Here is a 14,280-nt window from a genome sequence, read left to right as displayed (position 1 = left end):
CAGAACTTATTTAAAAAAAAAAAAAGGCTCCTGACATTGATTAGTTTGTTTGCAGTGATATACTTAAAAGGTTTTATTCATACCACCAAACCCCAGAGGATCATCACCCCCAGGCTTCTCTTGATGCAGTTCAAGGTAAAAAAAAATGAAAAAGGACAGAGGTACCCATCTTAAGGAGCTCATCTTTTTGTTGAGCAGAGAATTCTACAGGAGTTTCTTAAGTGCAGAGAGCTAGCACGAGGTAACAATCTAATGGGCATCAACGTGCAAAATTAGGAGCAAGAAAGTCACTACTGCAATGAAAACCTCACAGGGAAACCTACTAAAAAACAAAACAAACAAACAAACAAAAAAAACCAGTGACAGCTAAAATACAGGTAAGTAGCGATCATCCTGAGTCTCACTGGAGTTTTCCGGGATTTTTTTTAGCACCACTTCCTGAATACCTAAAATCAGCCTAGATTCCAAACTAGTAGTGACAGATCGGTCAGTATTTTCACTAAACAGAAGTATTAGTGGAGATGCATGCACACTGTGCTTCTGTGTTTCTAACAGCTAAATGTAACAGATGAAATTCATGCTGTTACCTGTTCATATAAACTGACTTCAGCCAGTCTGACAGGCAATAACAACACAGCCTGTCCTGTAAGCACTATCCCAACAAGAGTGCAAATGGTCTACGTGAAGCATATTCTTGCTGTCGTTTGAGGCACTGTCTGAAGCTCTGCAATGTAACTAAGAATTCTCAACTACTCAAAAGGTTTGCTGAACAGCCTGCTTCTGTTAAGAGTTTTTGTATTCTCTCTTTCATGGCTGCATTCTCTTTTTTCCCCAGTGTCTACCCAGTAAAACTTATTATGGGGAGGAGGCATAAGTCAAAACCAAAGAAACGTCTGCTACAACACAGCTGTCCAAACTTTCCTGACAAGGATGGGTAAATTAAAATAAAGAGGTTCATTACAATGGTAAGAATGCTTTTGGACAATAACTTCTTGCTAGAGGAGTATTACAGCAATTTTTTATTTTTTATTTTTTTTCCTGAATGGGCTGAAGGTCTCCAACATAAAAGTCTGGATTTCTACCTTGGATAACTGTATTTTAAGTATACTTGTCTCTTGAAACAAAATTACTACCCTGTACATTCCTCCATAAGAAGCAATAAAAATACCTTGAAAAACCTGTCTACTCATTAACAAGGACTGGACTCAGGTATCTGCAGTCCTTTACAAAGGACTACTGCTCCGAATACACGCTCAATACTGGGTCTTCACAACCTTAAGAACTAGCATAAACTTGAACAACTCACTGTCACGGGAGTGCCACTTTAACTAGCGCCATTTTCTCTTGAGGAAGATGTTTGTTCGGATCCCTAAACCACTCTTTAGAAATTTTCTCTAAGCTTCTTCAAATTATATTAACCACAAAGCTTGAGTGTAACTCTTAAGAGTTGAGCAGCTCCAACTCTTCCGCGGTCTTTCAGGTGGAATAATCTTAGAAGCAATTCTACACAGAGAAATGCAAAAGGCTTAACACTAACCCACTTTCATACTCCTACTTTAGTTCTGTATTTTCAGGCCACCAGTGATAATCAGCCCATCTTCCTCAAGAAATAAGAAACAACCATAACCAGCACATCTCAGGAGCACAGGAAAGGGAATGATCAATCAAGAAGTACTTTACTCATTCTGCTGATCTACTGAAGACCTCATCAGTAGGAATAAGTAAATAAATAAATACAAATACCTAACTGCAATTCTCCCAAACTGGTCTTCCTGGCTGCTTCAAGTCTTATTGAGAAAAATATATTCTTATCAACAAGCACCCCGTGCAAAAGACTACAGACTTACTCACCTAGATTTAAACTGAATTCTCTAGTAGGCATTTGACATATTAACTCAACCTGCAGGCAGCACACACTGACACATCAAGAATTCACCCAAATTCTGAAATGCTTTTAAAATTTCTCTTCAAGATCTCAATGCCCAGCCTTGCTGCTCTATAACTAAAGCTAGTTTAATCAAGTTTGTATAAACTTATAGTAAATACTTAGAAAATACCTTATATGGTTCCCTGAACTGTACTGATCACTTCCAAAATATGCAAAATGCACTTCTTCTAAAACAAATTCTTCTTAGAATCTCTGATAATTAGTTTTATCATTCTTTCAGAGGACAGAAGAAAAACAGATCTTTAAAACATCAATCCTGGCAACAGGCTACTCTGTGACCAAAACACTGTATTTACAATCTGTTGGTAAACAACAGATAATTAAAACTACTTTGTCTGAAGGATTTATTGGGCAACTGACAACTATGAGCTGTAGTTCTCTAAACTTAATGATAACACTGCTGAAGATACAGAACTGTCACACTGTCACCACCCCACTCAACACAAGACAGCAACAGCTCAGTTTTGCAAACTGGAAGAGCTTCCAAAAATCAGATATGCTTTCATTTTCATCATCTTCATGCAGCTGGGATGCTACTATCACACCTGAAAATTGTGAGCTGGTACACCAATTGGTTTGTCTATTTTTTCTGTTTAATAAAATACATTCTTCAAAAGCTGTGGTTGCTGGTTCAACTGAGTTAGTCTGGGTATCATTATAAGAGGAAAAAGTCTAATTTGGTTTTCAATAGTAGACATAAGTTAATAGAGAAGGGATAAAAGAACTTTACATAATTGGAATTACATACCTAGAGCTTCACATTCTGAGAACACTAATATGGTCTATCGTATTTTATTTGATTTACTCCCCAATTCTTCTCCCCTTTCACCTCTTTCTGCTTCTATCCCATCCCCCAAAAAGGCAAATTTCTTACGTCCATTTACACCGATCACAAAAACCCAGCTCTGTGTTTTTTAACAAACAGTACACTATTTCTGATACACCAAAAATACATGAAGTAGTTACGTGTATGATTGCTTCAGCTTCTGAATGAAATCAGACAGAAACTCTACTAGCATTAAAATGTAAACATACCTTACAAATATTAACCACATCACTTCCCTTATTCTGTGGCTTCTGTAGCCAGTTTCCTTTCTACTAAACACAGAATGACAGCTTTCAGTGCTCAAGGGGAATTCAAGGAACAATCTGAGCATTCCTTCCAGAAACAAAAGTTGACTAGTAAGAACCATGAAAGCTGAGTAAAAGGAAACAGCTTAATATATGAGAAATACGAGACTGGTTACTACATTTTAGAATCCTATGTCATATTAGGCAGAACCAAGTTGCTTTAGTCAATACAATAGCAACATCACATGCAACAGTTCTACTACAGCTGTTTCAATGTAACTCAGACTGAAAAACAGTGTCTAAAAGGCCACTTAATGCTACTCATTAAAAAAAGAAAAGACAGGAAAAGTCAGAAACTTGGAAACCATATCTAAGATTTCTAAAGAAACTGAAGCCTAGAACACAATTGTACTGTTTCTTTCAAATCCATGGGTTCAGACATGATAGTTGGTCAATTAAAAAAAGTCCCTTCATAAACAGTTAAATACTTACCACTTTTTCAACATCTATTTCCTCTTCACTTAAGAAATCAGAAGCACCATCCAGCATCTCATCAGCAGAATCATCAGTTTTTTCATCTTCTTCTTCTTCTTCATCATCATCATCATCTTCCTCTTCCATATAATCAGTTGTATCAGCAGCGGGCGTAGAACTCTTTTTGTGATGCCTGGGTTCCTGTGCCTCCTGTCCAGGCATCATGAAGTCACCCATATCAGATCTGTCAGCTTCTTTAGCTCCTTCACTTTTGTTTTCTGAAACAGGTGCAATGCTGGATATTTTGCTCCAAGAACTGTTAGCAGGTATTACAGTATCTTCAACTGTTTTGATTTCCTCCTGAGAATCAACAGCACCTTGCTCTTTGTTTTTACTGCTTTCCTGTGTGGCTATGTTGGTTCTGCCTTCCACAGTACTTATTACCTGCTTATCTCCCAAAGCATTACATTGCTCTTCTGTAGAACTTATTTCAGACTTGCCTGTTTTTTTCTCTCTTAAGCTTTCTGCTTCTGCATAGGCCTTGCACTCTTCTTCCACTTTTGGCTGCACAAGACCATCCTGGAACTCTTTTTTGTTCTGAGGCAGTTCAGTTCCTGTTTGCTCCTTTTTGTTCTCCAGCTGTATATCTTGCTCTTGCTGCCTCCATGACTGCCCAGAACTTGCTTTGTTACTCTCCTTCATATGTGCCTGCACTTCACCCTCCTGTTCCTTAACTAGTTTATCTTCCCATTCAGCATGTATTTGGTCTTTTCCATGGTTCTTCAACTGTACAGCCTCTTGATCCTTGAGACCCTGTGGATGTGCATCATTCAGAGGAGCAACTAGAGAATATTCTAATGATTCACAAACTGTTTCAGAGTTAGCTGAAACAGCCCCTACATTTTCAGAACAGACCAAATCCTTTTTCTCGTCTGTGACTGCTTCCTCATCATTTGGCTTTTCACTGATGTATGAATGGTCAGAAGATATAACATCTGTGGAAACGTCAATCTGAAGAGAGGGGCCATCATCACCAGAACCCTCAAGCACCTTTGAATCCTTCTCAAATGCCTCTAAAGCAGTGAAACTTTCAACAGGTGTGATTGTTTGAGACACTGATCCTTCAACATTATTTGACTGGTTTACTGACACCTCCTTTTCTTCTTTTTTGCCACTTGACTCTGCAGCCTCAGACTCTGCAACTTCACTCTCCTCTGCGTGCAAATCCTTCTCTGTTTCTGCTTGCTGAGCAGCACCTGAGTCATCTTTCTGGCTTATTTTCTTGGAGTCCTTCTTCATCTGCAGAGATGCAAAATGGTGAAGAATGGAGTTTGGTACAGTCTTCTGTCCTGGGAGCTGAAGTAAAGCAAAACTACCAGATTGTAAAGGTAAGACATTAGCATTCGAAGATGGCTGAACACCTGAGTTGCTAGTTATTTTTGATTCAGTGGTGGTTTGATTTGTCACATTAGTAGTAGCAGGTGAGATCTTCAGAGTCACAGTGCCTGTTTGTGACACGTATCTTGTTACTGAAGGAGAAGGAGATGCTTGAGTAGCTGGAGTGGACCTAGAGGATGACTTGGGTCCTGCAGTTTGTACAGTTGAATTTGTGACAGAAGGAGTGGAAGACACAGAGGAAGCAGAAGATACAGGTGGCTCGGGAGGCTTAGCAGGTGTAGGCAACCGAATTCCTACAACAGATCCTGTGAAGGAAAGAAAATATCAGCTTATACTTGCCCATATGATTTTCTTTTAGCACTTGATGCTGTACCAGAAGCAGCCAGCATTCTCATAGATTGTAATGTAACCAGCATCATAACAATTTCTCAGTGAAAAAGTGGATGCTGCATAAAGTAAACTGTTCAGTTTTTATACAGAACATCTCCTTAAAAAAATAATGAGGTGGTCACTCTGGAATGAACAGATGTAATGGTAAGCTCAAGCATCGTTTTTTTTTTAATTGAAGAAAGCACTGTATTTTGCTGAGATTCTTTCCATTTTATTCTTTCCCACTTACAGAAAACAGGGAAATGGGGATTACTCTTAAGTAAAAGATGAATGTTTAATCTTTTTCTTTCTTCTTCCAGTAAAAACTTCCACAGAGAAAAAATATGACAACATCACGTGATTATACCACAATCTTTTCCAACTTAACAAACCCATCAGTGCATTTGATTAGATACTCAAAACTCCTTTTAAAACAAGAAAAATAAGACCACTGGCAGCAAGTTTCTCCTGTAACAGGCCAAGTCCTCAGATCAGAAAGAACTTCAGTCCAATGAGACATAGCTAACAACTTGTTCTCTTTAAAAGCATCTCCAGCAAGTATGATTTCTGAATTAGGAGATAATTTAAGTGATAATACAGTGACTAGGGCTCCTTTGTCACACACATGGACCCTTTCACCTGCTGTGAAGAACTCCCAAGTGTTGGTAATTTAACTGCTAATTGCACTTTCTGCATCTTAGATGGGCTGAAGTTGCATTACTTCTGGGTAATTACACTTAACAGTCTTTACTCACACCCTGCTCTGTTACTTTCAGTATGATAAGCATCACAGATAGAAACGTGGTGTGACAAATCTAAGTAACACAACAGTCAGCCAAGAAAGAAACCCTGGACTTTGTACCTGGATTGCGGAACATCACTGGCTGCTGCACGTTAGGCTGGGCACTGGGCTGGGCACCCGGAGCTCGAAAATGCTGCAGTGGGACAAGCTGAATTATCTGTCCATTAGGATGCCTGAACAGGTTCACACCACCAGGGCTTCTGAGAGGCTGAAGAACCATTCTCTGTTTCTGAGGAAGTTGCACGTTGTTTAATGGTCGCAAAGCAGGGGACGTCTGAGGCACCGGAATCAACAACAGTCGCGGTCCTACACGTTTCTCTGTTCCAGGAGGTATCTTTGGAGGAGTCTTATTTACAGCTTGCGCTTGAGGAGTAGCATCTTCTAAAACATTTTCAAAAGTTACATAAAATCAGGTTAAGAAAACATACTATAAATCAGGCATTATTCTTAAATCAAGCACAGATGTTTTAGAAACAACTGGATCTTTAGATGCATGTCTAGTTGTCAACCATGACTCAGAAAACTCCCAAGTAACACTGAAAAGGTAATTCTACACCTACTTCTTCAATTCTATACCAACAGGGAAATCATAGCAATCACAGCAATAACTGTGCTACATATTTCTACAAGCCAAGAAACAATGGGAGACTTCAAGCTCATTTCATAGCAGATACTGACCAGATAACAACTTTTTTTTTCCCTTCTCTAGTAGTTTTGGCTAGGTTGGAATAAAACAGGCCATTTAAGAAACCACATTTTTTATTCTATTTTGGAAATAACGGTGAGACATGTGAGTCTATACTTAAATTGGGTTCTGCAATTGCATACCATGTCCCAACAATGAATGAGGAAAGAAAAAAGCGAGCATTTGCAACAGTACGCTGAAGCAGACAAGTCTTACCTCTTTTTGGAGCTATTGAAGGAGCTGACTTCACTCCTGATAATATTATCGGAACAGAGCTGACAGAGGAAGCTGGCGTGGTCACCGCAGACGTAGCCACCGCAGTTGTTAGAACAACTGTAGAAGGGGATGTTGTGATAACAGGACAAGTAATTGTTGGTGCTGTTACTACAGTAGGGAGTGACAGAGTTGGTACAGGGGCAGCAACCACAGTTGCTTTGGTTACGTTCACAGTGGCGGTAGGAGTGGCAGATGAGGAAGTGGTGCAAGTGTTGGTTCCAGGTGTTGCAGAAGCACCTGTGACTGTAATTGCAGGAGGAGAGGAGGCAGGTTCACTAGCTCTTGTTTGGCTAGGAGCAGACACAGTAGATGGTGCCACACTGGTACTTTCTACAGTTACAGGAAAAGTGGTGGTGGCTGTAGTGACCCCAGGAGAGATAGTGCAGTGAGCTGGAGACAGACTTGTGGGAACCACAGGGGTGACAACCATTATCGGTGTAGGACTGATACTGAGCTTCTGTGGCCCTGACAGAGGCTGGCATGTGCTCACTGAAGGAATCTTCTGCTGCAGAACTCCAACTTTGTTCATCACAAACTTTGTGAACACACCACCAGGTGAGGGTCGAGCAGCTGCAAATAAAAACTTGCAGGTCAAAATTTTAATAGATTTCTCTTTGCTGTTCTTCAGGCACAACAATTGTCATTTCATCATGAATTTCGGTCTCCACTCACTTTAAGAACACCCTGTAATTAACCTGAAACCTTCACAGCAGTCCTGAATATGACTTACATATTAGAAATATGCACATATTCTATTGCATCTCCTCCTGGTCATACAAAAAAATTAGGTCTTGAGGTGTTGTTCTTTATCATGAAATTATGAATATATAATTATAATTTCAGTATGAGGAAACAAATGGCTAGGTGCAATAACAGGCTCAAACTACGTTCTAAATCTCCAATTCTTCCTGTAGTAGTTTTTTCCATGTTCCTCTTTTCACTGCTTCTTGATTTTCTGACTGTATATAAGCCACAGAGAAAGGAGGAAGAGAGTTTTGTCCTGCCTCCTCCTTTTTGCAGTGACATTTGTGCATCTGAGCATGGGACAAATTCAACCAATAGGAAGAAATCACTACTGGGAAGCTTCCCTTCATCTCTTGCTCTCCAAGGATCAGAATACCATATCTGCATCACGCCAGATGCCTACAGATCAGAAACAGAACCTAATACATAGTACAACAATGCAGAGACCATTGCGTAAGCCCAACTTACATATATATGCAATGATCACTTCACCCATCAGTGAAATGCAGCCACCTTTTCAATAGTGCATAAACACATAACACAACTGGTTTTATCACAGGAAGAGAAAAACAACACAGCTATTTACAATGCAAGGAAAATTTAGGCAGAAGGAAACAGAGCAATTCACCAAAGTTAACATTTTGCCAGGACACAGGTAACATCCTTTTCTCTTGCAAAACTTCTTCAGGTATTTAGTGAAGATGGAAGAAATGTGTGGCTGGGAACTAGATTTTTCTTCGATGTTTTTTGTTGTTGTTGCTTAAAATCATGCTAAACACGGTATTTAAAAGCAAATTCATCTCTTGCCATGCTGGGTAAGCACTTCAGTACCAACTTAGATACAAGTACCAAGTGCTTTTCCTGATATTCCTTCCTTTAAAAAAAAAAAAAAAAAAAAGAAAGAAAAAGAAAAAACTGACAAAATAAAGGAAAAAATTTCAAGTGTGCTAAGTCCAACCCTGTTTAGCTTGTGAAATCCAATGAGACTGCAGGCCAGTGTAGTTATCGGCTGCACATCTGTTCTTTTGCTAATCCAGACTTGGGACATCTTGTATTTCACTGCACTGCTTCATGCAGCTTTGCTGGTCACATGAGTTCCAATTCTAAGTGCAACACCATCAGAAAAACAAACTTTGTGGAACTACAGCTCGGAGCAATCCTTTCGCACTTTAAACCCTCATTTTAATTTCAATGCTTGATGAGAAGCAATTAAAAAATCATAGTAAGAAAACTCTCAAAACAAAAAATTGAAGCTCAATGGGTATCTGTATCCCTTCTTCCTTGTTTCTTGAAAATATGCTCTAGTATTGTTAGTAAAATAACTAAAAGTCAACACCTCTAGTCTTATTCTGAAGTCAAAATAAAACTTTCTGCTTTAGAGAGGTTATTTATTGCAGAGGCAGCTTAGTTGGCAAGTCAGCCAAAGGCAGCAGGCACTGTTGCAAAGAAATCAACAGCAATGCTGTATACTTGCTTTTTATTTTACCTTCACGCAATTTAAAATACAGTAATAAGTTCCAACCTACCTATCTGTCTCAGTGGTGGGATAAGAGCTTTCAGAGTCGTCACACTGGGGTTTGAAGTAGTGCTGATGGAAGATGTAGTTTTGGGAGCTGATGTTGTGGGCACCTGGACTGATGGTGTCCCAGAAGCACTGGATGCTACCTTGGAGATCACAGTACTGAGGGTTGAGATATCAAGTACTGTGGGTCGCAGCCTGCCTGTGACATAAGCAGCTAGCCGACTGGCAGGATGTAATGCCCCCATCTGTCCCAAAAGCAGTTTGGCCTGAGGATACCTTTTATCATTAACCTGAAAAAAGTGGAAAAGGGAAATTTTGTGAAAAGAATGCTAATTCACCACCTCTGGAGAGGTGTTTCATTCCACAGGACTTCCAAGCGTCCTTTTCAAAAAACAAAAACAAAGACCCACATTACAATTCAGACTGGGAACTCCTAACTTCCCTGCTGCTCAGAGTATCTTCAAGCAACTCTGCTGTATCTTTGTAATACAGATATTAGATGCTACTCAAGACTCTCAAACAGAAACACAGAGTCCAAAGGAACATGAGAAATCACTAAAATCAAGTAGAGGGAAGCTAGCACGCGTTTTACCTCTCCTACATACACTGCAGTCCTGAGTTGAGTGGTTTTCCAAATATGAGGACGATTTTAGATAAAATTCTCTACCCTATCATCACCTAGCATTACAGAAGAAAGAACACATACATATACATCGGGACAAAACTCTAAGGACTTTGCAAAAGCTTTGTCAGCTTTCTTTTCTTGCCTGTACTGTACCACGAATTGACTAACTTCACATTCAGAGCTGCACTTGTAACTGAGAGAAGAAACAAACTTTTCTGGATATCAGGCTGTAAGCCTAGTGGTCAACAGGAATTTCATATTGATTTGGTTGGTAGTACTGCATTCTACTTCCAGGCTGTTCAGTAGCAACCTCTAAAAGCCACTTATTTTAACACACCATAAGGAAAAAGGCCTTTACTCTTTAAAACAGGAAGTCTGCCCCTAAGTTGCTCTTTCTGCGAGCTTCTCTTTGTGAGGGCAATGCATCTGCAAAGCATTACACAAATGAACTCAATTCTCATTTTCTAATTCATATACCTCCAGTGCAAGTGGTGTTACTACCACAAAATATCCTTGAAAAAGAAGAGATCCTAGCCCTACAGCTCCTCCCAGCAATTCCTAACAGCAAGTTGGCAGCACGAGACTGCAGAGAAATGACACGCTCTTAATTTTATGAAGTCTCTTCATCACTAACATACACTCAGAAGACAACAAGCTATTCGTCAACACTAGCAAACTGAATCAAAAGCAATTTAATGTTTACAGTTTCCTTTTGAAGTTTTGTCCCAGTGTACACACCTCCTCTGAAATTATTCTTTCTGTGGCTTCTGACAGCCACTTATTCAGAAGTGTTATCTGCCAAATGCATCTGCAGAGAGTTTTCGAAAGCTCCAAGATCTTGAGAAAGATTCTGTGCTTGGGCCACCAAGACCTAAAAGGCCAAAAGACCAACCTAAATCACCAGACTTCAGACTTGGAATCAGATTTCCTGTTGAAAGGGACAAGGTTACAGAGAGGCAAAAATGTCACTGGATATGAAGATATCTTGTCTGGACAGTCAAAAGACTAGGTAAGACAAATTAAGAGAGTGTTTGTTCTTCTCTTTAGGGGGTTCTAGGATACTGGATGAAACTGAATCTAATCTCCACAGTAAAGGCAGAGGGACCCACCTGAATCAAGCCTGAGTGGCTCATATTAGCTTTGCGCTTGTAGACAACCAGCTTTCCTGCAGGAGAAATTCCTGCATAAAAAGGCAAGCCTTTGCCCCCATGCAACTTCTCCCGCAGCTTGTCCAATGTGTAAGCCTGAAAGAGCTTTACATTTTCTGCTTTTTTGCATGGCGGCACTCCACTATCGGGAGTCTCCAAGTCAGGTGACTCAGGCTTCTCATCACTGTCCTGGTAGGATGGCACTGAAATTTTCACTCTGGAGGAGTACACAGGAGGGTTGTTTGCATCCTGAGCCTCGTGTTCCGAAGCCAATTCAATAATGAGGCTACCCACTCTGAGGCACTGTGGCATGTTACTGTTGATGTGCTGTGATAGGATGGTCAATATCTTACTGCAATCTTCATTCCAGCTGCAGTCAGAGATAATCTCGATAAGTTTGGTTGGTGCACATGAAGTGGTGGGATGAACACAGGAGGCGGAGGAAGAGTCCCCCTCACTATGGGAAGACCACGAACTTTTCTCTGAGAAAGAATTGAAATAGGTTTCTGCAATACTGTGGCATTTTAATCACCTGGATATTCAAACAGTTTTATTCTGCCCACCTCCACCCTTGTCTCAGCTGCAGGGCAAGTAAAAAGAACTGTTCAAAACATCACTTCCCCTTGCAGAGCTTCACAAGCAAGCAAAAATGCAAAACTAAGGTAACTGTTTCTCACAGTTAATTCTCTGTAGCCATACCATCTCACGTTGTATCCCGTTGCATCTCACAAGCTAAACAAAGCTGGACTGTTTCAGTGTGTGGATGTAACATCTCCAAGCAACATCAATACGCAATGGAAAGCATCACTGATTATATTCCAGAGATGGCACTTTTCTCTTGGAGTCAGAAAAGGACCAGTGTCCTATAATGCTATTTTTGACAGACAAGCCACTAGCAGAACTGTCTTTTGTGGAAGATGTTTAACAGAAGCACGACCTTTTGCTGTCATTGGAGATCCAACGTCACTTTTTGCAAAACTGTAAGGATGTTGAGCCCTGTGTCCTGGTCCTTTTAATTTTGACCTACCAATTCATCAGTATTTTCAACTAGTCGTATTATTTTTCCATTCCGATCCTTAAACACAGAATGCTGTTGCATACATTAAACAGTGGGGGGGGAAAAAAAAAAAAAAAAAAAAAAAAAAAAAATCAGCTCAAAAAGGCAGCCGTATTTCATTAGTGGATGATAGAATGCCTTGAGTACGTCTCATTTTAAGGACTGCGACATGATTTGGGCCATTTCAAACAGAAAGAGATAAAGATGCCTAACCTCACTCTTCATGAGTTACAAACTCAAAGCCATATTCACACATAACGTAGTGCAAAAACTCAATTCAACCTTTGAACTCCAACTAAAATAATTCAACATCAAACAGCTCCATATAGAGTAGAGGCACTTCTTTGACCCATACAGTTCTAAGTGGAGAACACGAGGGTCGAAGATTCACAATACCACTTGTAAACTTATTAATTCTTCAGTAATTAAAAATTAATGAAAGTAGGGAGGGAACCCTCTGATTTCCATTCCTTGTTAGGTATCTAATTAGCATCCTTATATACAAGTCTGCTGTATAATGCAATCTTTTACTCTGAATGAGCTACTGTAACACCAATCATTTCAACCTTGGAACGATGGCAAGTACTTGGTAGTTAGCCTGCTGTATCTCCCACATGACACACGACTGATTAAGAAAACAAGAAACTGCAAGCACATCATAAGATTTTTATTGGCAATTGTAGAAACTCCCACGGCAAATGCACTCATTTCATCAATAGTTCCTTTTTTTTTTTTTAAAGCCAAAAAACTATCAACACACTCAATTACACTCAAGATTCAGCTCTTACCTCCGCATTTTTCAGGGTCTTTGTTTATCTCACTGGTTTCTTTCTTACAAGACTCTTTCTTAGAAGACTCTTTTTTAGATAATTCTTTCTTAGAAGATTCCTTCTTTGAAGACGGAAGTCCTTGTTCATACATCTGTGGGAAGAAAAAAAAGTACAAAATATTATCCTTGTCTATCCTCTTCCCCAATAAGATCACATCACAAAATACACTAGTTCATCATGCTATCATCCATAACCCTGGAAAGCATTTTAACTTTGACAGAAGTAAAACGTTCATCTTCTAACAGCAATTTTAAGACTCATGCAGTAATGAGTTTTGCAGCCAGGAATTTCCACAGACAAGACAATTCATATCACAGTAACAAGGAAAGCTGACTATCACTGCATGCTGATTTGGTCCCTGTCACTACATCACCGTCAAATAAAAGCCAAGCCCCCACGTTATGTGGAAGCTCCTGCAAAAAAGTTTTCTTCCCATTTCCAATATTCCTACCTGTTGCAGGATACGTGCTGGACACATTGTAAATTCTTACCTTTACAAGAAAGCTCTGTGAATCCTTTTGGTCTTTTTGTTGATTTTTTTCCTCCTTCCCAGGCTCATATACTCGAACCCTTGCACAAGTCATCATACTTTCAAAATACAAGTAGATAGGATCCTTGTCCTCCTCTCGAATCTACACAAAAGAAATACAACCTCTCCATTCTGGATGTGCACCAGATCTATAAAACACTTTCGCTTTCTAAAAGAGTATTAACGCTACAGTAGAAAATATCAGAAGTATTTAAAGTTGAATCTTTCTTCTTGCCCCACCTATGGAGGCTTTCAAAACCAGGTTGGATGGGGCCCTACACAATCTGATCTAATGATACAATCTGGCAGCAACCCCAGCTAGAGGGGCTGGAACTAGAGGATCTACCAATCTCACTTCCAATCCAAGCCACACTATAATACCATAGCTGAGTCTACAGATTGCTCCCAAATTACACAGAGGAAGAAAAACAGGAAAAAAACCTACCTGTTTAAATTCTCTTCTCAACAGAGAAAGAAGTCCTGAAGTGTCATTCACCACTTAACCATATCTGATATATATTAAGCAGCAACTCTGACACATTTTCTTCTTTAAACATAACTAGACTCAACCTCACTACTATTCTTCCTCTATGACTGCTATTGCTTGTGTTAGATAAAGGTGAGGGGAGAGGAGAGGCAAAGACAGATTCCTAGCACACGGCAATGAAGCCACAAACAAGAACACAAAAGCTTCTACAATCACAGTGATCCTCTGAGTCACTATTCACACTTTTTCCACAAGTTATTAACAAGGCTACATCCTGTAGATAGTAACTTCTACAAACACTACAGGACACGTAAT

At 39.7% G+C, this 14,280-nt stretch overlaps 1 protein-coding gene across 12 annotated transcripts in view; it reads right to left on the bottom strand.

The window, feature by feature from the left end:
* Positions 1-14,280, bottom strand: part of MGA (MAX dimerization protein MGA) — a 59,457-nt gene that overhangs the window by 17,156 nt on the left and 28,021 nt on the right. For 11 of the 12 annotated variants that reach the window (XM_042813461.1, XM_042813466.1, XM_042813464.1 and 8 more), the window contains exons 11-17: positions 13,441-13,581; positions 12,908-13,040; positions 11,024-11,544; positions 9,294-9,579; positions 6,964-7,593; positions 6,123-6,443; positions 3,512-5,196 (exon numbers count right to left, since the gene is read on the bottom strand). In XM_042813461.1, coding sequence (XP_042669395.1) covers positions 3,512-5,196; positions 6,123-6,443; positions 6,964-7,593; positions 9,294-9,579; positions 11,024-11,544; positions 12,908-13,040; positions 13,441-13,581 — 3,717 coding nt within the window. The remainder of the gene's footprint in view (positions 1-3,511; positions 5,197-6,122; positions 6,444-6,963; positions 7,594-9,293; positions 9,580-11,023; positions 11,545-12,907; positions 13,041-13,440; positions 13,582-14,280) is intronic. The other variant, XM_042813471.1, reaches the window with a different exon arrangement.

This window comes from Centrocercus urophasianus, unplaced genomic scaffold, assembly GCF_019232065.1.
Source record: "Centrocercus urophasianus isolate 14NV4802_14NV808 unplaced genomic scaffold, USGS_Curo_1.0 seq_14, whole genome shotgun sequence".
NCBI classification, from domain to species: domain Eukaryota; kingdom Metazoa; phylum Chordata; class Aves; order Galliformes; family Phasianidae; genus Centrocercus; species Centrocercus urophasianus.
The sequence above is the reverse complement of the archived record's forward strand: the minus strand, read 5'-3'. Positions and strand labels throughout refer to the sequence as shown.